Consider the following 24701-nt stretch of genomic DNA (forward strand, 5'->3'; position numbering starts at 1 on the left):
TTTGTTTTACACAATTCATTTGTTATAGTCAAATTTGCTACAAGTGATTTACAATATCTGAAATGTCATTACCCCCCAGATTAATCATCTTGTTTTTCAATACTACATTCATCCCACAGCATTCTTCTATCATTTCATAAACAATCCTGTCTGATAAACTGCAGTAACTCATGTCAATATGGATCATGTCTGGAGAGATCTTAACAAGGCAAGCTAATGTTTTTCCACTGATTGAAGATAGGTTAATATTACTCAAATCTATAAATTGCCAATTCAGAGTTATATTTTCACCTACTGATTCAACCAGCATTTCCAGGTTACCAGCTGTAAGAGAATAATCACTCCAACTGAAAATGCCATAATAATCTGAATCAAATTGACAAATTACCCTGACTAACTCTGCAAGTGATTTACCATCAATATCTGAAAAGTTATTGCCTTTTAGACTAAGCATGATGCAGTATAATTCTACATTCATCCTACAACATTCTTCTACCATTTCATTAACAATCCTGCCACACACACACGCATACCAACGCATATATTAACATAGTGTACTTAAAAGGGTAATAGGGGTCCAGTACCATTACTTTGTCAATTGCCTCAATTTTAAAGGATACTATGGTAAATAAACAAATATTAAGTACACAAAACTGAATGCATTGGTCGTATATTATTTTGTAGTTGCATTGTAACGTACAGTTATCCTATTTGTATAAAACATAACAGCATGTGATTGCTTAATTTGATTGATACATATATACAGTATGATATAAGCATGTGGTGTATGTTTGTTTTACACAATTCATTAGTTATCGTCAAATTTGCTACAAGTGATTTACAATATCTGAAATGTCATTACCCCCCAGATTAATCATCTTGTTTTTCAATACTACATTCATCCCACAGCATTCTTCTATCATTTCATTAACAATCCTGCCTGATAAATTGCAGTAACTCATGTCAATATGGACCAGGTCTGGAGAAATCTTAACAAGGCAAGCTAATGTTCTTCCACTGATTGAAGATAGGTTAATATTACTCAAATCTATCACTTGCCAATTCAGTATTATATTTTCTTCAGCTACTGATTCGACCAGCTTTTCTAGATTATCAGCTGTAAGAAAATAATCACTCCAAATAAAAGGGATAATAGGCTTATGCAATACTATGATTATTTCTGCCAATAATTTACCATCAACATCTGAAAGGTTGTTGCCCTGCAGATTGAGCATGTTGACATCCAACACTGCATTCATAGCACTACATTCCACAAACATTTCATTAACAATCCTGCCTGATAAACTGCAGTAACTCATGTCAATATGGATCATGTCTGGAGAAATCTTAACAAGGCAAGCTAATGTTTTTCCACTGATTGAAGATAGGTTAATATTACTCAAATCTATAAATTGCCAATTCAGAGTTATATTTTCACCTACTGATTCAACCAGCATTTCCAGGTTACCAGCTGTAAGAGAATAATCACTCCAACTGAAAATGCCATAATAATCTGAATCAAATTGACAAATTACCCTGACTAACTCTGCAAGTGATTTACCATCAATATCTGAAAAGTTATTGCCTTTTAGACTAAGCATGATGCAGTATAATTCTACATTCATCCTACAACATTCTTCTACCATTTCATTAACAATCCTGCCTGATAAACTGCAGTAACTCATGTCAATATGGTTCAGGTCTGGGCAGATCCTAAATAGGCGAGCTAATGTTATTCCACTTATTGAAGACATGTTAATCCCACTCAGATCTATACTACCCCAATCCAATGTTATATTTTCACCTACTGATTCAACAAGCTTTTCTATGTTATCAAAAGTAAGAGAATAATCACTCACAATGAAAATTGTATCATCATCATCATCATCATCATAATAACCACCAAATTCATAATGACAATCTACACTGACTAAATCAGCAACTGATGTATCATCAATATCTGAAAGGTCATTGCCCTCCAGTACAAGCCTGTAGTGTTTCAAAACATGGTCTACTGTATCTTCACTGTTCAGGCATTCTGTGATCATTGACCTCAAAGTACCACCTGATAGCCTACACTTTCTTACATTTAGATATTTTAATTTAGGAGCTATTTTAAATAATTTTCCCAGTAGTGTTCCATCAATATCATTTAGATCATTGCCACTAATATCAAGTGTTTCTAATTCTAACTTTATATTGGCATTGTCCAAATCATTAATAACTGCATTGTGTATAGCACCTGTGACCAACTTGTGACTATTGCATACTGTATCTTCACTGTTCTGGCATTCTGTGATCATTGCCCCCAAAGTACAACCTGATAGCCTACACCTGTCTCTTATACACATCTAGATGTGTATAAGAGACAGCTGTACCTGTGACCAATGTGTTACTCCATAAGTGCAAGCTATCTAAGTTACTTGCATATTTAAGGAAATGAATTAAGAATGCTGAACTCAGTTGAAAATCAAACCTAATGGAAGTCAAAGTATATATAAAATGATTTTTTTTCATCTCAGCTGAAAGTAAATTGATTTCTTCATTTTCCCATTTTGAAATACAATTAAGTAGAAGGTCTGGTGTCCGACGCTGATTCATTACTTGTAATAACACTAAGGTATGTACAACAATTTGGCACTGCCTTTCCCTGCACCTATTTATCAAAGATACTGCTGCTGCTTCAAGATTGTAAGGATGATATTCAATGCTACATCTTTTCATGAGTTTGAATAAATGCATACTTGATATGTCTCTGTCATCATTTATAAGACTTCTAAATGACTCCAACATTTGCTCACTATGTGCTTTCATATCGTTGGACATGAGCTTATCCAATTTCACTAAAATATCATCTTCATTCTCTTTCTTTACATGTTTTAAACATTGTACTATTGAGCAATAATTTGAGGCCCTGACTATCAACCATGGTTTCAGCAACTTATCAGCATCAGCACCTAAAAATCCTATTGCAAACACCCTCGTCATATTTAAATATTCATTACATCGGATTTCCTCATACTCAACCTTTGAACTCCCTTTCTGAATTTCTGTAGACAGGTACAGCCCTGCTAGCGCCTCTGACATTAATTTATGTGGTGGCGTGTACATCTCTCTTACATCCCCTGGATTAGCAGGGGTATCTTCATAAACAAACCCAAGTTCCAGTGCTAAATCTAATAATGTTTTATTCTGTGTCACATTTGACAAATCGTATCTGTCAATAGATAATATATTTTTCTTTAGTCCTTCATACATACATTCTCCTAAAATTAAAAAGGCAGATTTATATATATCTTGAATTCTTTCAAAATTGGCAATAGCAGTTTTATTGCCAGCCCTGTTTAAGTATTGATTTAAAATACAACAAATGAGGTCCTTGAAAAGATCGGGCAAATATTCAGGAAGAACTCGTTTTAGTTCCCATATGGTACAAATCTGAAGCAACAACAGTGGAGATGAACACAATTCAAATGCTTCTTTGTGTTTACCACCCTCATACAGGTCTTTCCTATACCATGGGTGCTCTGAATCAAGTCCAAACTCTTTTATTAATGAATCGCCAATTTCGATTTCCCTGATTGAATGAAAATAATTTTGAATATACTTCTTTATGTTACTTGGACTGAATCCCTTTACTTCAATACGTACATCACAGTATTCAAGCAAATCAGCTGTGTTGTCTGGTCGAGATGTTATCACCACCGTGCTTTTTTGAAATTCACTTTTTTTGAAAAGATCTATTGGGTCCTTAGAATTTCTTTCTAACTCATCATATCCATCTAACAAAAATACTATTTTATCATCATGTGTGACCAAGAACCTTTCAACTGAATAAGATGACAAATTATTCTTCAATATTATTGCTTTGCAATCAATTTTGTTCAATATTATGTCCAAAAACGTTTTACTTGCTTTAATTTCCCTGATATTTATCAGAAACAGTAATTTATCAGCAAAGACATATTCATCATCAGTAGCCCACTGATGAGCAATATACTTAAGGAGGGTAGTCTTACCCATTCCTCCCTTCCCTGTTATTAATACCTTACATGAATCTGTTGACTTAATAACATCTAATGCCTTTGTTAATGATGTGGGTCTACCTTCCTTTTTTGTACATGTTGACTTGTCTTCTTTTCCTTTGTCTTCTTTTTTAGATTGCAGCAACTTGAGTTCAGTGAAAACTTTTGCAATATCTACTTTATGACCTTTATGCCAGATTGCTGGTGTCATACGATTCTCATTCTGATACAGTTCTTTTTGCCTTGTCATCAGGGAATTTTTGATAATTATATCTGAAATAGTTCAAAACAAACAATAATATAACCTACATTATTATTACTTAAACACTGTGTACATTGTATACTCTATTAATACATTTCAATCTTCCTATATTCAAAGCCGGAGATAGCTGGTCTATGCCATTCTAGGCCATTTTATGTAGGTTTCTTCATAAAGGTTTCTATGAATGGATGACTTGTTGTGGAGCAGGAAATTAAGTTGCCCCACCCGAGTACCACCTGATTATAAATCGATGGGAAATTAATCGATAGCTATTATATATATAATTAAGTTCCTGTTACACTTCTACCTTACATCATTCAGTTCAATGACTTCAATACCATTTTCTGATACAAATCTAGAATTTTCATCTAGATGAATAAACGAACAAGTTATTCAATTGGGAAAGAGGGTGGGGTGAGGGAATCCTACCTGAGGTCTCTATTTTTTTTAAATTAAAAAGTTGAAGAAAAAAAAAATTTATTAAAAAAAATTATATTAAAAATTAAAGTCTGAGATTGCCATTTCAGGCTAACTACATGTGCCATAAAATGTTGTGTCTCTGCCCCCAACCATGATGGGGCTAAGGTGATGTAGACCCTCGTTTAACTGTCCCTCTCTGAACCTATTCCTAGTATTATCATTTTCATAATGATTGCAGAAATATTTTTGTAGCTCTAATTATTTACTTGCTCTTTCTTCCTCATTCACCACCACCCTAAGCTTTATCATTACCCTCATCATTAGTATCAATATAATAAATATTTAGTTTGATTTTGAATTTTTTTTGAAAACCACATACAGCAGCTTAAACTCATAGTGGTGTTCCATGTACATTTAAATACTGGACCAATGCAGCTTCAGGCAAGAGTAGGTTGTGCATCTGTCTCTTATACACATCTAGATGTGTATAAGAGACAGGCAACCTTGTGCTATAGTAGGGCTAGGGTATACTTGGCCCTAGTCAGAGGTCCAGAAATGGATATGAAGAAGAAGAAGCACACTTGTGATCTGGTGATCTGGGTATTTTTGAATTGCAAATTTTGTTGGATCGCCTATGTTAAGAATTCCCATTGTTATCTGGGAACACAATTTTCTTTTAATTAGAAATATGCTATCAGACACCTGATGCTTTGGGCCCCGCTGTCCACTGCCTCCCACTCAAATTATGATGCAACTGAAGATCAAATATTGTATAATTTTAATAATTTAAACATTCAGTTGCAATATGTTAATTCTGTCTCTTATACACATCTAGATGTGTATAAGAGACAGCCTTACATGAATCTGTTGACTTAATAACATCTAATGCCTTTGTTAATGATGTGGGTCTACCTTCCTTTTTTGTACATGTTGACTTGTCTTCTTTTCCTTTGTCTTCTTTTTTAGATTGCAGCAACTTGAGTTCAGTGAAAACTTTTGCAATATCTACTTTATGACCTTTATGCCAGATTGCTGGTGTCATACGATTCTCATTCTGATACAGTTCTTTTTGCCTTGTCATCAGGGAATCTTTGATAATTATATCTGAAATAGTTCAAAACAAATAATAACAATAAACCTACATTATTATTACTAACATATACTTAATATACATTTTCAAAGGAACACTGTGTACATTGTATACTCTATTAATACATTTCAATCTTCCTATATTCAAAGCCGGAGATAGCTGGTCTATGCCATTCTAGGCCATTTTAGGTAGGCTTTCTTCATAAAGGTTTCTATGAATGGATGACTTGTTGTGGAGCAGGAAATTAAGTTGCCCCACCCCAGTACCACCTGATTATAAATCGATGGGAAATTAATCGATAGCTATTATATATATAATTAAGTTCCTATTACACTTCTACCTTACATCATTCATTTCAATGACTTCAATACCATATTCTGATACAAATCCAGAATTTTCATCTAGATGAATAAACGAACAAGTTATTCAATTGGGAAAGAGGGTGGGGTGAGGGAATCCTACCTGAGGTCTCTATTCTTTTTAAAATTAAAAAGTTGAAGAAAAAAAATATTTATTAAAAAAAATTATATTAAAAATTAAAGTCTGAGATTGCCATTTCAGGCTAACTACATGTGCCATAAAATGTTGTGTCTCTGCCCCCAACCAAGATGGGGCTAAGGTGGTGTAGACCCTCCTTTAACTGTCCCTCTCTGAACCTATTCCTAGTATTATCATTTTCATAATGATTGCAGAAATATTTTTGTAGCTCTAATTATTTACTTGTTCTTTCTTCCTCATTCACCACCACCCTAAGCTTTATCATTACCCTCATCATTAGTATCAATATAATAAATATTTAGTTTGATTTTGAATTTTTTTTTAAAACCACATACAGCAGCTTAAACTCATAGTGGTGTTCCATGTACATTCAAATACTGGACCAATGCAGCTTCAGGCAAGAGTAGGTTGTGCATCCTAAGATTTAGCAATGGGGGGGGGGGGCGTGGATAATGCAAGGTGCGAGAGAACAAGCAGGGGAAGGGGGGTGTTGATGGTGGCACCAAGAACAGTGACATCATGCATGAGTCAGGGTTCTAGGCTAGGAGGAGAACGTTAGCCCTATACAAGCCTGTTGTAATTCTGAGTAAAGTGAGCAACCTTGTGCTATAGTAGGGCTAGGGTATACTTGGCCCTAGTCAGAGGTCCAGAAATGGATATGAAGAAGAAGAAGCACACTTGTGATCTGGTGATCTGGGTATTTTTGAATTGCAAATTTTGTTGGATCGCCTATGTTAAGAATTCCCATTGTTATCTGGGAACACAATTTTCTTTTAATTAGAAATATGCTATCAGACACCTGATGCTTTGGGCCCCGCTGTCCACTGCCTCCCACTCAAATTATGATGCAACTGAAGATCAAATATTGTATAATTTTAATAATTTAAACATTCAGTTGCAATATGTTAATTTGATTGATAGGCTAATGCCAATTTTGAAATACGAATTAATTTATACACTTGTCATCTACTGTACATTTGTAACAGTACCGGTATTGTGAAGCGCGCAACTTAACTACTTTCCAGTGTGCAATACGTAACTACTCTATAACTTGTCTATGAATAATTTAGTTCTTGTTAGAATGTACTTAAAATTTCAATATAATCTGCTATTAAATAAACACACCTTCATCTGCCCTTGACCTTTGTGGTTGTACTGATTGTTCTGACTTGTCTGTAAAATGTATCATTGGGCATTATAAGCAAAACATTAGTGTGAGATATATTCATTTTGATATAATCCATATTTTTGTTATGGTTCTTTAAACAGTGACGCCTAAAAATATAAATTTTTGATTTTTAGATTAAATTATGATATTAATTTGGATGTTTCAAACGATCAATGTAGTGGGTTTAATTGATAGGAACTATTTATAAAGATATTGTTTACTTTATCAATAATTATAATCACCCAGATATCATCACCTCCCCCCTATCCCACACTGATGTCCAATCTTGCATAGTAGAGAAACAAGCAAGCCTATAATAACAGTGATGTATAAAACAAACATTAAATTAAATTACTTTTTGATGTATTATTATTATTATTATTATTATTATAATTATATATATGCTGATTTCTAGAAATACTTTTTGTAAATAACATACATTATAAAACATTATTTGGAGTAACTCAAAATTGAGTAAATCACAAATACATTTTATCAGATGAATTATACCGACTAATATCCATTCATTGATCATACATTTACATCATTACAGATATTGACTAAAAATAACAAACAATTATTAAGCAGCCAGTACATACCTTCGTCTAACTTTGGTTGTTTCGATATTGATGCTTCGCCAATACCTATTGAGGAAACAATAATTATGTGCATTAGAATAAATGGGTCTTGTGGTACGCTAGCTAATTTGATATATTGAAGAAGTGATGTTTTGACAAAATTTGAATTTTTAAAATTGTTTCTGATAAGTTTAATATATACTGTACTGTATATTTAATAGCAGCAAAAGTTCTGAATTAATTTAACCAAGGTAATGGTTTTGAGGCATATTTTGAAAAGCTATTTTTCAGAATTGATGGGAAAACCAAAACAAAATTTATTAGTTGTTGTTGTTATCTTAAGAGGTGATAGTTTAAGGCATCTCAGCTTAAAATGATTTTACTCGACCTACTGTAGAAACATAATTCAAAGACCAAAAAAAAAAAATCTTATATTCGTCTATAAAATGTGCCACAAATTTTTCATTTTTTTATACCAGAAGATTCATTTTGTCATGACAGCTCACATATGTACACTTGCATCTGTATTAAACTATTGCATCTGTATTAAACTATGTAAATCAAAATAGAGATGTTTAATTATTAATCACAAACCTTTGTCAAATCTTCGCATTTTTCTTGGATGTTTAAATTTTCCTGATTTACCTGTAAGAGAGCAAAACAATGGTGTGCAATATATAGTCATTTCCAGCATTTCAAATACCCTACTTTTGCTTTAAATGTTTGATATTAATAATAGTAAAACAGTAAACTTTTCCGTGTATCAACAGGCAGATGGAAAGCTAAGCTGTACAGCCATCATGCATATAATTCTCTGTTTTTTTCACTCTTTGAAGTTCAGTATCTTCTTCATCTAAGTCTGTTACAATATTTGCCTACTGTACATGGGCAATTCAATATTATACTAATACCTGTACAATGATAGTAATAACACATACAGTACAGCCGTGAAATATTGCACTTTTACCTGCGCGCAGGCTTCGTAGATACATCGTAGCCTGATATAAACAATCTAACCTGCGCGCAGGCTTCGTAGCCTGATATAAACAATCTAAGCAAGGCTACGCAAGGCGAACCTACGAAGCAAAAGCATGTTGTTTATTTGTATGTGCAGAAAGACTGCTGCAGCTTACTGGAATAAACAATGTATTGTTTGATAATTTGTGAATGGCAAACACGAGTTTAGACCGTTAATTTTAAGTATGGAACTGTTTTTCAATAAGAAAAACGTACACTTGACTTCATGGGAGTCTCCTCTTCCACTCGCTGTCCACGACAGGAACGATGTGTATAAGAGACAGTTGATATTCGATTGTTGAAAAGCTGTGAGCAACAGTGAGTAAAAAGCGGAGTAAATGCGGTCTAGCATGACTAGCCTTAATTCGGCAAGGTAGTGATTTCTATACTTCCATTTAGTATTGGATCGCTTTGCAGGTTGTTCCGCTTCAAATTACGGTAAACAATAGACAACGTGATCTGTAGAAATCGTAATAATTTGTACATGATTTGTCATCAGTATTATTTAAAAGAAGAAAATTCCTACTACCATAAGAATAATATCAGATCAAAAGTTGACAAGCAAAATGACGTATTTTTTTCCCTGAGATAACGTCCGATGTGCGGCTGCGCTGCCAAAAAGTAATGGGAAATCTCAGCCATTATGGCATTTCCAGGCACTGGTAGTAGCCGTGGTGAGAACAAAATGTAATAATACATGGCATTTATTTAAATCGTTTAACTATCTTATTACTGTGCAATGATTATCACTTGTTTTTTGGGGGTTTTTTTGCATTACATTTCTTGATATAATAAAGTATCGACATTTATTCATATTACGATTTGTATCTATTTGTGAATCTTTTGTATTATTAACTAAAACAAACCAATAATAATAATAATAAATAATAATAATACTGTAATAATAAAAATAAATAAATTATTATTATTATAACTTCATCATACAGTATGCCTATTATAATTAATGTCTAATAATAATAATATTAATAATAACAATAGTAATAATAATGATAATAAATAACGAAGAATTATTTAATATTTCTGTTGCCATTAATTCTGGGACAATCAACAGACTGGACTAGTTGGCAACGTTCCAAAAAGGTCAACTGACGCGCCAGTCAAATGAAATATTTGTTTTTTTTACAGACAATAAAGAAAAAGAGCCAGAAATAACTGTTGTCGTGTTTTGTTTTTTTATAATATCATTCACGATGTTAGTAAATATATAATGTGCAGTTTAAATTAACGTACATAGTATTTAATCATCGAGATATATTTTATGGTACTACTACTACTGTAGTTTGAATATATTATATAGGGAAGTACTTCCGACGAACCATGTGCTCTCGAGCGTCGATGGGTTCACGCACGTCACTGTTCGTACAACTTGGAAATGGTACACTGTGACTTGAGTTATTACAGTGGAGAAGTATTAATTTAAATAATTATTTTCATTACCGTCAAAGCACAACAATAACAACATAACAAGACTTTGTAATTTATATTTGAGAATTTTATTGGCCAGAAGATAACGAAAATCAACTGAAACTTCGTCAAAATAAGGAAGTAAATATCGTGTCAATTTAACTACAGTAGCTAGCTAGCGGTTGCGTTGTGGGGTTGACTGAGCGCATGGTTGACGGTATGGTATGTAATAAAAAAAAAAACCGCAATTTCGAAGCATGATTGATCCGAGGTAGGCCTAATTTTAGCAACCTTTACATAAATGTCTGGTCGTACTGGACTGTTTGTTTAAAATAAATGATAAAATTGCTATCAATAAACAATGTTACATCTTGGAACCTGTGCTGCAAGAACTGTTTATTAACACTACGACACCCTGCGACCCAGCCTCGTAGCTCATTAAAATAACAATGACCTTTGTAGTGGTTCGTAGCTACGTTCCAAACGGTACCTACGAGCAGGCTACGAGTGGTTACGCGCAGATACGAAGCGATATTTCACGGCTGTACTGTAGAACCCATCTGGAATTGTCCTAATTCTATGCATTACAATAGCCAATCGCTAAGCTTAGATGTAGCACTGTAGCTGGTACGTCATCATAAATTTAGTTTAGGGCGTCTACATAGCGAAAGCTTGCAAGTCTCAATTAAGTTTACATCAAATTGTGCTTGGTTTATTACCAATAAAACAGTACTAAAGTCATAGCCAACCAAAAAACAAAAAAAAATTATTTGAATAATTCTTTGTTTGGTCTTTGTATTTTTTAAATGTGTGCCAGGAACGTATTCTTTACAAATAAATATAAATTGAACTTCAAAATACTTGTGAATAACTTAAATTTATAATAAATATCAGGTGAATTACTGTACTGGATATAGTTATTACAATTACAGATATTCACTAAATATAATCAGCAATTATTCAGCACCCAGTACATACCTTTGTCTAACTTTGGTCTTTTTGATGTTGATGCTTCTCCAAACCCTATTGAGGAAATTAAAATTGACAATAATTATGTGCATTAGCAGCATAGCTGCAGTAGACCATATACTCCACTACCTTAACATTATGTAAAGAATATGTGAGGTGTTGTTTACAAAATGAGTCTTGTGGTATGCTACCTAATCTGTTATATTGAAGAAGTGATGTTTTGACAAAATTTGAATTTTTTTTTATTGTTTCTGATAAGTTTAATATATACTGTATATTTAATAGCAGCAAAAGTTCTGAACTGATTTACCTAAGATAATGGTTTTGAGGCACATTTTGAAAAGCTATTTTTCAGAATTGATAGGAAAACCAACACAAAATTTATTAATGGTATTAGTTGTTGTTGTTATCTTAAGAGGTGATGGTTTTAGACATCTCAGCTTAAAAATGTTTTTACTCAACCTACTGTAGAAACATAATTCAAAGACCAAAACAAAATATATCTAATATTCGTCTATAAAATGTGCCACTAATTTTTCATTTTTTGTACCACAAGATTCATTTTGTCATAACAGCTCACAATGTACACTTGCATCTGTATTAAACTATGTAAATCAAAATAGAGATGTTCAATTAATAATCACAAACCTTTGTCAAATCTTTGCATTTTTCTTGGTTGTTTAGATTTTCTTGATTTACCTGTAAGAGAGCAAAACAATGGTGTGCAATATAGTCATTTCCAGCATTTCAAATAACCTACTTTTGCTTTAAATGCTTGATATTAATAATACTAAAACAGCAAACCTTTCCATGTGTCTACAGGCAGGCGGAAGGCTAAACTGTACAGGCATCATGCATATAATTCACGTTTTTTTCTTCACTCTCTGAAGTTCAGTATCTTCTTTATCTAGCTTTGTTGCTTATTTGCCTACCTGAGCAATTTGATATTATTTATACTAATACAAGGATGGTAATAAAATAAAGAACTCGTCTAGAATTGTCCTAATTCATAATAAATATCAGGAGAACTATTTTATAACCATTATAGATATTCACTCAATATAATAAGCAATTATTCAGCAACCAGTACACTACATACCTTTGTCTAATTTTTGTCTTTTTGATGTTGATGCTTTTTCATTAACTATTGAGGAAATAGAAATTGACAATTTGTGCATTAGCAACATATCTAAAATATACATAGCATAATTTTTCCTACTTAGGAGAACAGCTTAGCTATAAGTTCCAAAAATGGTTATTGTACAAATAAACTGATCGATGTGGGCACCTGAATTCTAGTCAGTTTACATTGTGATACTGGCCATATATTGGGACTAGCCAATAGTACCAGAGAAAACAAGAAACCCTGCTGTAAAGAAGTCTTTTAAATATCGCAATTTTATTTACATTAAACTTGGTTGTTGGTGGCTGTCCAGTATGAAAAAAATTAATAAGGGACTTGGAGCAAGTCTATATTTTGATGTTTGTTAAAAATTAACTGTTGTTTCAGAAACTAAATATATTTACAAGTATATTGAAAATAATTATTGTTATGTAAAGAAGTAAATAAATCCTCATTAAAGTGATTGAGTGACGCATTATTAGTATTAAATGTTTAGATGTCATCAGTTAGTTGAGTTCTCTAACTTAATGTATATTTGTTGTCAATTATAAGAAATAACAGAAAATATCAAGTACTATAGGTTTCAACCACTTAGAACGGTGTCTCTTGGGCTCCAATGTTATCCCTAACTCCCTAAAATGTCTAGATACTGTAGATTGCAACATTACAGAATTGGTAAGCTGGTATTGGAAATAAAATCATTAAATAATCATCATACTCACCATCTCTTTGCAAATTCTGAAGAAATGATGACAAGTTATTTTCTGAAACAATACCCTTACTTTCAAGATATGTGATCAGTTTCCATGAATTAAAACAGAAGTCATCTGGAACTTCGTACATCTGTCTAATCCTTTGAATATCTATGGTAGATAAGTCTTTTCCAAGAGCAATCAGATGTTGACGATGTGCTGAAAATCGAGTGATCTTCACTTCATCTGGATATGTGTCATACGCCTTAATTATGTCCTTCAAATACCTTAATCCAGTTACTTCAATTGTTTCAAATAAAACTGAAATGTCTGTTGCTTTCAAAATGTCGGAGACTCTTAGTATTTGGAATAAATCAAATGCAGATTTAGCTTCCTCCAATTCTGCTTTAAACTCAGCAAGATCTTTGTACAGAACCCTCAACATGTCAATATACTTTTCACCTTTTACGCTGATTGCATCGGATATTCTCACAAGCAGTTGATTAAAATCTATTTAAAGAAAATAGAGTCACTAAAAGATTAACTAAAATAAATTCCCTAAACTCTCTTGATCTCAGCTAGTCAGAGCATGTTACTTTCACAATATCTTTTTATAACACTGATCAATTCTAAAATTCTGTTGATAAAAGGCATAAAGGACCTATATGATACTGGCTGATGTTGCAGTGGTTCTGTTTATTGTTTTATAGTACAAATTCTCAAGATTTACAGCATTCACTTTCAAAAGAAGCCACCTCCCCAATTATTTACATTGCAAAATTAGCCTTACACAAAAGCCCATTTTTTATACCAGTGTATAAGCGCTATAACTATCCGCTATAACTCTCGTGTAGACATACGATAAAATTTGATGCGACCGTGACTGGATTTCTGATTAACTTGCATCGCATAGGATTGATCGTGAGAACATGGCTAACGAAACCTAATCATTGAGAATTATGCCATTTTAGAATTCCAATCACTGTAAAAATTGAGTATGGAAAAAATAACAAATGGACAACAAATATTTATTTCTTTACATGGACTGTATTAACTGGCATTAAATCACTTTAACTGCTGACTAAACCAAGTAGTTTTTAAATATTTTGTTTGTTAGAAATGCATGTACAGTGAATGCTATCTTCAAACCATAGGCTTGTATTCGAGATGGACTTCTTTTTGAGGCTACTTCTGCAAACTAAAAAAAGGGGGGGGGGTTTCCATTCAAGGTGAGTTTATTCTCGAGATAAAACCCATTGGGCTTGTATTTAAGGTTTTAGGGAATTGTAAACCACTAAAGAACTATCTCAATTAAAGAAAGTAGAGATTTTAAATAATATCATATCCTACAAGCATGAATATTTAAATGTGATATTCTATATTTATTACTAACCTTCATTTACTTTATTCTCATTCAAATGTTGAAGAAATGATGACATGCTGTCTTCTGTTAAAACAGATGTATCTTCAAGATGTTGAATCAGTTTCCATGGACTAGAAAAATTGCCTTCATATAACTGACTAACTTTCTGGAGATCTTTAACTGAAAAGTCTTTTCCCAGAGCAACAACCTGTTGACGATGTCGTGAAAACCGAGTGATCTTCACTTCTTCAGGATATGTCTCATATCTCTTGATTATCTCTATCAAATATTTCAATCCAGTTAGTTCAATTGTTTCAAACAAAATTGAAATGTCTGTTGGCTTCAAAATGCCAGGTGCTATTAGCAATTGAAATATATCAAATGCACACTTAGCTTTCTCCAAGTCTGATTTAACATTTGCAAGATCTCTGTACAGAACCCTCAACAGGTCTACATACTTTTCACCTTTCTTGCTGATTGCATCAGAAAGTTGCACCAGCATCGAAGAGAACTCTGTGGGGAAATTAAAATGTTGACAATAATAATAATTAGTAATGTATGAAATGAAAAACACAGTTTAATAGTATATTGTTAATGATTTAATTTTCAGCATTTGATGATTACATTACAGGTTATCAAATTCTCCCTACTGTATAAACACAAACCTGTTCCGCATGTCCAAATTTCACATGCAAATGATAAAAGGTGAGACATTTTCAAAATGAAAATTATTGACCCAAGTATACTAAGCAAGATGTATAGAATTTGGTCTTCTTACTACACAATTGTATACATCAGGCTTTAAAATAACTAAAAATCTTTAATTATTTTTAATCTGGGAATATATCATGCAAATGGTTGTATCATTAATGCAATAATTTGAAAACATGTAGAATGCAAATTATGTTAAATGTACTGTATGCATGGCTTGGAAAGATGCCGGGGATGAATTTTGTTTTAATTTCTTAGTTTCCTGTGGCTTTCACCAGTCTCAGATTTGGAGGTTGTAGGCTCTGTATGACTGCCTATTTTGAGTGTGATGATAATGAAGCACCATTTTGTGATTACTTTTGTGCATGATGACTAAGTGTGTGAAATAGCACTGTAGGCCTATATATTGCCAACAATCATTATGAATATTTTACCTGTTTCCATCATCCTTGCATAATCTACTATATACACTATTACTCCAAATGTTGAGCTTCACAAACTTTCACACTAAAATGGATTTAATAACACAATATTATTTCTTTACAGTTCACATCAATGTAACTCTGCAATATGCATGTAGAGTAATCAAGATAGGTAGAAAATTTATGTGGAAATGAAAATTACAACATCACCACTGACTTAAAATATAGCTAATATTCTAGGCCATGTGAAAATTGTGTTACTTTCTATAATTAACACATTCCAAACACTCTATCAAAAGTCGGAATTGTCTGGTTCTGACCATTTTACAGTCACCAATAAGGCATCTCCCCAAGACTCACGGCGAGTACACACGGCATTGTACGACAATTGTACCCGGCTTTGGACTACTGTATGGAAGGATGCTTGGTTATCTATATTCAGAACAGATAGCAAGGCCAAAAAAAATAAATGTTTGTGTAGGCCACATTTTGGGAAAAACCTACCCAAAAATTGGGTAGGCCGGTAGGAAAAGTTTTTTTTTTGTTTTTTTTAAACCAAAAATGTGTTTACGCTTAAAAAGTAGAAAATATACAAATAATACAATTTTGGACTCGCATCATCGTGTACCATCCACCAAAATAGGCTAGGCCTTGGCCCCCTAGCCTAGTCCAAGGCTATTCCAGCCTTATGAGCTCATGAAAGAAAAAATTGTTCCGTGTAGTCAAAAAAAAAAAAAAAGAAAAGAAACTGACGTCGGTTGGGCTGGCCAACACAATAATTTTTTTTATTTGGCCTATGTAATGAAATTACTGAAAAAAGTCCACTGACAAATTCTAGATTGTGACCCATGAAATTTCTCTTTCCTCTTAGTAGCAAACATGTTCTAAATTACTACTTACCTAGGTGATTTAGATGACAGATATTATCAAAATCTTCCCCCCCCCCCAACTCTGCCTCAGTGACCGATCTCTACAAGCCTTGGATGAATTCACATTTTAGCTCACACTTTAGTTGAATGCATGGCTGCGTAAAATAGTTTCCTATAAAATCAATTACAAGATTTTAAATAAAATAAAGTTATTATGTAGCACGAAATACATAACATATTATGCACTGACTATAGTACATACATTCCAGACAGTTGATTGGTTAAAAGTTGGGCAATAGTTCTAGCAATGCCCTAATAGCCAATCATTAGTCTTTTGTGTTTTTTCCTCTTGCAATTCACTCAAACGTTGCAATGAAGAAAATTATGCTAAGCCTATTGTTGGTGGCACACTTCTAATTTGAATAAAATTTGTTGATGACCTGGAAGCAGATGATCGCTCTGCTACCCACTGCGTATTGGTATGCTAGGAAACAATGGCAAATTGTTCCTGATTTAAACTGGTTGATGAACATTTTGAGAAGTATAGTGAGTAAGTAGCAAGTAAAGTATGCTGTCTGAATATTTTAAGAGTAGCTTGAAGCCACAAACTCTGATTTGCAGAGTGTAAACAAGTTATCAAATGCAAGCCTCCATGGCGTTCTAGCTAAGGCCTACACCTCTTCACGTCACTAGGAGGGGAACTATGTTCAAAGAAATTCATACAAAGCATTTGTTTTGAACAAATTTTTTGAACAATGTAAAGTTGATATTATAAAGGACAGCGAATTTAGCGAGATTGCAGAGCGTTTCAGTCGTTTTCTGCCAAAACTAAAAGAGGTAAGGAAAGGGCAAAATTAAGCACAAAAAATTACAGTTACAAAAGAAGATATGGCACTTATTCCAACATCTCTGAATTTTATTACAGAAGAGTTGCAGGATAAAGTGTTTATAGACATAATGTAATTTCGCAACAGGGGATGGGAAAATCTGAGAGATGACTGGAGACAGGTTTGAAATTCTTGGAGGTCTAAAAAAATACAAATACAGAAACGCTTCCAAGATTGTTTGGAGCAAAGCTAAGGTGGAGTTATGCTGGAGAATCCAAATGCTATTTGCTGCCCAGTAGCATCTTTCATCAAATACACCAATAAGCTAAAATTATGAGTGTAATGATTTTGGCACTGTATGACCAAATGAACCCTGGTACTATGGCACTGGGACAAGAACACTCAACGAGTAGTCAAGATAACAAAATATCTATAAAGCTGGATTAATTTTAATGCCAGTACGTCAAGCAAGAAAACAATTCTTCCATTTTTAATATGGAAAAATGTGTGGTGCATATAGTTAATAGGCCTAAATGCAAAATTGAAATCTGCGGCCACTGATTAAAAAAAACAAAAACACTGCAGCACAATATACAATATTTAACTGTTCACATTTTAATGTTAAATTTGTGTTTAATATGTACTAAAGTAGTTTGAAGTTTACACTGGTATGAAACTGTGAATAAAGTTACTCTCATGATAGTTACAGTACATTTTTAAAAATTTCATTATTTACTGTCATGCCTGAAGTTGTTTTTTAACCAATCAAAGGCCTACAATCTAAGTAGTAGTATATAAAACTAATATTTACTAGGATTTGAATCAGGTTCTAGTTCAAATTATAGCCTGAGGCTGTACTATGTCTTCTCGACTTCATCTCAAGATATACAGTAGTACAGCCATTAAATCACCTCAGGCTACATATAAACAATGCCCCTCAATCCAGTAAGTATTTGTATTATTATTATTATTATTATTATTCTTTCTTTAGGCACACAACACATGTGCCAAGGATTGCCAATAGCGAATATATATCACTGTCCTACTTGTAGGTGACAATCCCTTACACAAGACAAACATACACACACACACACGATGCTTTACACAAACTAAATCTCAATATGAGATTTAGGGAGTGGAGTTGCTTATGTCGTGAGAGAAAATCCTGCAACTGGCAGGAATTGAACCCAGGACCCTGGGATTGGAAGGCAAGCATCTTAACCACCAAGCTATTCAACTATACAGTACCATGTCTTCTCAATCATGGTGCTAAAAAAAAAACTTAAAATATCCTAAGTAGATAAAAAGAGGGATGAAGTACTGTAAGAACAAGATGATGCAAGCGGATAACTTTTTTTATTAATTAAAAGGTCTGTAAATTGATTAGGAATGTACAGTAGCCCTATTTTTGGTTGGATCTCTTTATCATTGGAAGTATACTGGATTACTGCGTGCCAATTGTAATCTATTTTTAGAATTTGGTTTTTCCAAATCAATTTAGGACTATTTTTAGCATTTGCTTTTTCCCGAATACAGTAGGCCTAAGCTCTACTTTTCTACTTTTAGGTGAAATGATATTGATATTTGGAGAACATTATTAAATAATTAGATTTTCAAGTGTATGATTGTTTGTGTGAATTGACCAAAACATATTTTTGTAAGGACAAGGCTACGCTATACACACAGCAACTGTGTATATAAATCTTATATGCACAGCAGCTGTGTCTATATGGTTCTATAATTGATGAAAAAGACAGGCAGAAAACAATAGTAACAGTCTTTTGATCAAAGGTCATCCACACATCCACTCTGAGCAAAGAATCATGACACAAGACTCAAAGGGCACAAAATTTATTATTTTTAAAAAGCTAGCTTTTTATATCATGTGGTATACAGTAGCATAGAATAGTAACTTGTGCTGTAATTGGTTGCTTGTCACTGTGCATATAACAAAACCACTTTCATTGTATACACAGCCGCTGTGCATATAGCCAGTGCGTTTTGGTAAATGCACCCCCAATTCCAATCGTGCCACTGCTGTAGATGTTCTGTACTACTCCAAGAAACCAGCTCAAATTTGCAGCAGAAATAAGTGCACAGAATCGTAAATTAGTGCATAATACCCAAGATTCTACTAGTACAAACACAAACACAAGAAGATAGAGTTCTCCACAGAAAAAAAAACTGTTATACCGAAATGCATCATGGGAATACAAAGTACAGCTGGATCTAAAGAACTTCTGCAACCATTACATAACTGAATACATAACCTTTTGCAGAGGTAGAAATTGTTGCCATAATCCATAAGACACAAACAAGTAGGCATAAATAAATCAAAACTATAAAAATGACAGACACAAAAGCGCAGAATCATATGACCGTACTATGATTAACTTTTTCCTCCATTAGTGGAAAAAGAAGGGCGCCGTGTGCACCTAGATATACTTAGCAACAGAAGGGCGCCCTGTACGTTTGGACCAAGAAAATTTGCATTATAAGAAGAGTAGGGCGACGCGTACGTCTGGACAAATTTCCACCTCATTTTCGCTATCAATCCCAGTGATCTCTATCTTATCTACTTAATCTTACATGTACTTCTTTGATAATACATTGTTTATATATATACGACAAAGCTAAATTTTCGGGAAAATCTGCGCGGAAATCGCCCCTTAATTTCCCATAGCCGCGGACGTATTTCTAGGCCAAATTTTCCTACCGAGGCTAGGCCCTAGTACTAGCTAGGCCTAGGCCCACACAGACAGTGCGGTATCCTGGCCAACCAATCGCCTATGGCCTAGGTAGCTGAGCCTACTCTGCCTAGTAGGTAGTAGGCTAGCCCTAGCCTAGACTGCAAATACTGTATATGGAACAGCAAAGATTATTCATGGCTCTAAAATTAATGCAAACACTCACGTTCTCTCTCTAACAATAACAACTTTTTAAGTACAATGTTGCGTAGCAGATTGTACGAAGATAGAGATGATACGTCCCCTGACCGACATTCTTTTCTCTTCCTGGTTGCGCAACGACAAACAACTGCGCGAACGATGATGATGGCAGATACATGGTAGCACGCCCTCTATATAGTTTCAATTATAATTTCCTGGGTATCAATATATCAAGAGAGCTATCAAAGAATTGATATTATTATTATTAAAACAATAGATAATAATAGTATTCATCATTTCGTAAACTTGTACGCATGATCAGATTCTTCATTTGTGCAACTCAACACCCACTATCGGCTCTTCCCCACCTTTCGGACATCTCTGGATCCACTCTTGCCTTGGGGTCTTGGGATTTTTTAAAACTTTTCATACTTGGGATTTTTTAAATGGTATGGATTATTTTTTCTATCAAGAAGTGAACTAACACAGGCTGCTAATGGCATTAACACCTTAGATGACAGTTATGATGAGGGCTGATTTTTCTCAAAATAAAAGACCCATTGGAAGCTTAATGTTGTTTCCGTTCATTTATTTACGGGATCTGGGGGTGGGGAGAAATTCAAGGGTGGCGTTTCATCCAAAATGAGGCTCTAGATTGGGAATTTATTCAACAGTCGTTTATTTGAATAACAGTGCAATATCAGATTTCCCAAGCTCGTAAAATAGGGCCTGCATTTCTGTTTTCAGATTTCCATAGTAAATGAACATTTTTACTCTTTCTTTTCGGGAAGCGGGAAGGGTGGCACCGGCCCCAAATCCGGCCCTGGATTTATTGTTAATTTAAGTTTTATTTTATTGCTGTATTCATGTTACAGTGGGTATATTCCTCTGTGATGCGGAAGGGGTCTATACCAGAGAGGTGGGGGATCGCATATGCACATGACTTTGTATCGTGGTGGTGGCGGCGGCGATGATGATAACAATAGTAACAACAGCTAACATCAATAGTACGGTATCGTATAATGTTCCAAGTGGTTTATTAATAAAAGATTTTATATAATATTACATCAAAATACTGTATCATCATCATATTATGATTTCGTCATAGACACTACTTCTCTGTAAAATATTGGAACCCAATTGAACGAATGCCTGCTTTAAATGCAATTACGAAACAACAAAACTAGACCTGTCAGTTATCTTCGTACTGCATTTGTTTTTTAAAATAATAAATATATTTTATATAAAGTAGGTCTATGACTTAATGCTGCCTGCGTATTTGTAAAAAAAAATCTCAAGTACATGAAGCACTTTTGTATGGTGTTTTATGAAAAAAACACATAACATTCGAAGACGATATCATACGTTGAAATATTATATTATTATTAGACATGAAAACCCATCACTAACTTTTAGACTGCATCCCGCAACCCATCCTGAACCCGACCTTAATTTTCAAATTTAACATGAACAAAAGCTGAAGCTTACCACCCCACTCCCACCTTCACCAACATCAACGCAGTGAAGCTCTAAACCACCCAACCCCCATTATTATTATTATTATTATTATTATTATTATTATTATTATTATTTCTCAGAAATAGATTGCAATTATTCTTAAATACTTTGTTATTTTTGAGAAATAAATTTATTGGAATTGAATTGAATAAAAACCATGATATTCGTAAATATCAGTTTGCTGCCCTCTATAATGACAGCTACTTAATTACTTGTAGGCCTACAATGTACAGGATTAATTACAATTGATTTCAACATAGCAATATTGCATCTTTTCAATAAATAATGTTATAATTTAAATAAAAGATAGATGTGTATATAATAACCTCAGTTGGAGTGCCATATTCTTACTTCCAAAAATCAATGACTGTGGGTAATTTCAATTTGAACTTTTATTTCAGAAAATCATATAATACACAATATTTTTATATTACAAAAGTCTGTAAGAAAATTTTTAAAAGGTTATGCAGTCAACATAATTTTCCACCAACAATAGAGAGTGGATGGTGGAAGAGTACATTGTTGTATGTATTTATTTTGTCACTCTTTTACAATTTATTCATAAAACTGAACACACACTTTGAATTTCATAAGCGACTTCACCAGCACAGTGTATACCCTCTGGCATGGTATAAACTCTAGGTCCTATAATTAAGGTGTGCATGAATAAATTGATAAAACTTTATTCAAATAACAAATATTACAGAAATTGTACTGTATTGCCCAAAGCATGAGTGACATTTTTTTCCCTTTTTTTCTTTGGTTCCTTGTTGAAGTGGAAGAGCATTGAGCAATATCCTCACAAATTTGTGTGAATTGCCCTTATATGGGCATGATGATATCCTATCACATCCATATTAGGACATGATGATGTCATATCATACACATATATGGCCAAATCACATGTATTCATCACATAGAGCCTACAATGTGATAGAGTGAATATATCTTAGGAACGAAATATTAATTCGAGGGAAAGAAACAATATTTTGAGGGATCGAAATCTTCGAAATAATTTCAAAATATTATTTCGTTCCCTCGAGATAGTTCAATATTTGTTCAAACCATGCCCCTTTGTAGGGGCTCCATAAGGAAGATGTGTATAAGAGACAGATTATACTATAACATACATATACAGCACATCTAGATGTGTATAAGAGACAGCACACACGCATACCAACGCATATATTAACATAATGTACCTAAAGATGTAATAGGGGTCCAGAACCAATACTTTGTCCTGTCTCTTATACACATCTAGATGTGTATAAGAGACAGATTATATAATGATATAAAGAATGGTAATTCCTTTTGAAGTTTCAGGCTTTTTTTCTTTTCTTTTATGGTTGCTGATGTCTTTCATTTCATTTCAATGTTTTATTTCAAAATCAAATCAACATTTAAAATAGAGTTAGTTAAATAGCATAAATTGTAATATAAACATATTATTAGATAAGCAGTTTTAAAACGAAGTTAATGAAAATGAAGAGAGAAAGTAGGCAAATGAAAAATACAAATGCCTTAAAGAATGCTCTCCTCAAAAATCGACTAACCAAGTTTGTAGATGATGAAAAAACATTTAAAAAAAAAAAAGAAAAAAATAATTAATGCATGAAACCAGAAATAGGGAAATAAATTTAAATCTTATATTATATTTTTGAAAATTCAATTTGTATTTTTATGTGATTTCAATAAAGAAATTTGTATTGTATTGAATTGAATTAAATTCTTCCGTCCATCATTACTCCTGCATATTATTCATACATACTTCATTTTTCATCCATTATCCATCTATCATTTTATATCCACCATAATCATCATCATCATCATCTATCCCCATCCATCCCATCATCCTCCATCATTCTTCCATCTATCGCATCCCCTCCATCATCATTCATTCATCCATCCAATTATCCATCATCATCAATTCTGTTTATCAGCCCTGTTTCCATGTGTGGGTGGGTTGACAGGATTGCTATAGCACCTCCAAAGGTTTGCTCTTTTAATCAAATATTTTATGTGTTCATCAACTGTTACTCCAGGTCCCACAATGTTCACATTTTATTGCTCCAGGATTTAGGGGGGTCAACATGAGGTAAGAACCAACAGGGCAATTGTAGCCTCAGTCATGGCCCAGAAATATTCCCTGTTAGTGTTTAAAGGCAGAGTTTTCATGACCGGCTTAGCACGGCCCAAAATTGTGCTTTTAGACCACAATATATACAGAGATTGGCAATCAAAATTATGTTATGGAGATAGACAAATTAATATTTTTGGTCTGACGACTTTGATGGCGATCTAGGCCTGTCCGCTAAACAGAGGGGAGACAACACTCGGTTCAGTGGTTTGAACTATGTCCACAATGGAAACAGGTAAGCACGTCCGGGTAGACACACAACAATGCAAACATAGTACATACATGCAAATAATTTTATACAATTTTTATTTGAATAATCAAGCAAAACAATCTTATACAGTTGTTGAAAGCAATATTAAAAAAACTAAATTATGTACAGCTGCAGTTCTTGAATCTATTAAAATATCAAATAGTTTCTAGTTTATTAAAGATTAAAGTTATATAGTGTTATAATTTACAAATTGCAAAGAATACAGTAGATAACATAATATTCTGTAGGCAAAAATGTTTGTTATGTTGCATCACATTTTAACCAATTTCGAGTATTTTGTCAAATTTGCTCATTGTGTCTTAGAAAAACGTATTATAATAATAATAATAATAATAATAAATAATAATAATAATAATAATAATAATAAAAATAATAATAATAATAATAATAATAATAATAATAATTACTCTGAAGCCTGGCTTTAACAC

General features: G+C 33.3%; 1 protein-coding gene across 1 annotated transcript; it reads right to left on the reverse strand.

Annotated features, from left to right (window-relative positions):
* Nucleotides 1-37: 37 nt before the first annotated feature.
* Nucleotides 38-16798, reverse strand: LOC117104090. The gene is made up of 15 exons (XM_033244747.1): nucleotides 16664-16798; nucleotides 15776-15848; nucleotides 14661-15143; nucleotides 13298-13777; nucleotides 12552-12596; nucleotides 12101-12151; nucleotides 11462-11506; nucleotides 8636-8686; nucleotides 8063-8107; nucleotides 7421-7468; nucleotides 5561-5811; nucleotides 2379-4047; nucleotides 1901-2293; nucleotides 863-1117; nucleotides 38-324 (listed from the first exon to the last, which is right to left on the reverse strand). Exons 2-15 carry the CDS (start codon nucleotides 15786-15788, stop codon nucleotides 38-40), a joined length of 4116 nt encoding a protein of 1371 aa, XP_033100638.1. The 5' UTR covers nucleotides 15789-15848; nucleotides 16664-16798.
* Nucleotides 16799-24701: the final 7903 nt, after the last annotated feature.

This window comes from Anneissia japonica, unplaced genomic scaffold (assembly GCF_011630105.1).
Source record: "Anneissia japonica isolate Jap-2015-1 unplaced genomic scaffold, ASM1163010v1 scaffold288183_len337429_cov161, whole genome shotgun sequence".
Lineage (NCBI taxonomy): Eukaryota > Metazoa > Echinodermata > Crinoidea > Comatulida > Comatulidae > Anneissia > Anneissia japonica.

Bases quoted from the DNA above. Each gene is read 5' to 3' on its own strand.
- LOC117104090 (XM_033244747.1), bottom strand. The intron at 12,152-12,551 runs GTATGTAGTGTA...GCTCTCTTACAG, and splicing joins AAGACAAAAATTAGACAAAG to GTAAATCAAGAAAATCTAAA. The intron at 11,507-12,100 runs GTTTGTGATTAT...TTTCCTCAATAG, and splicing joins AATGCAAAGATTTGACAAAG to GGTTTGGAGAAGCATCAACA.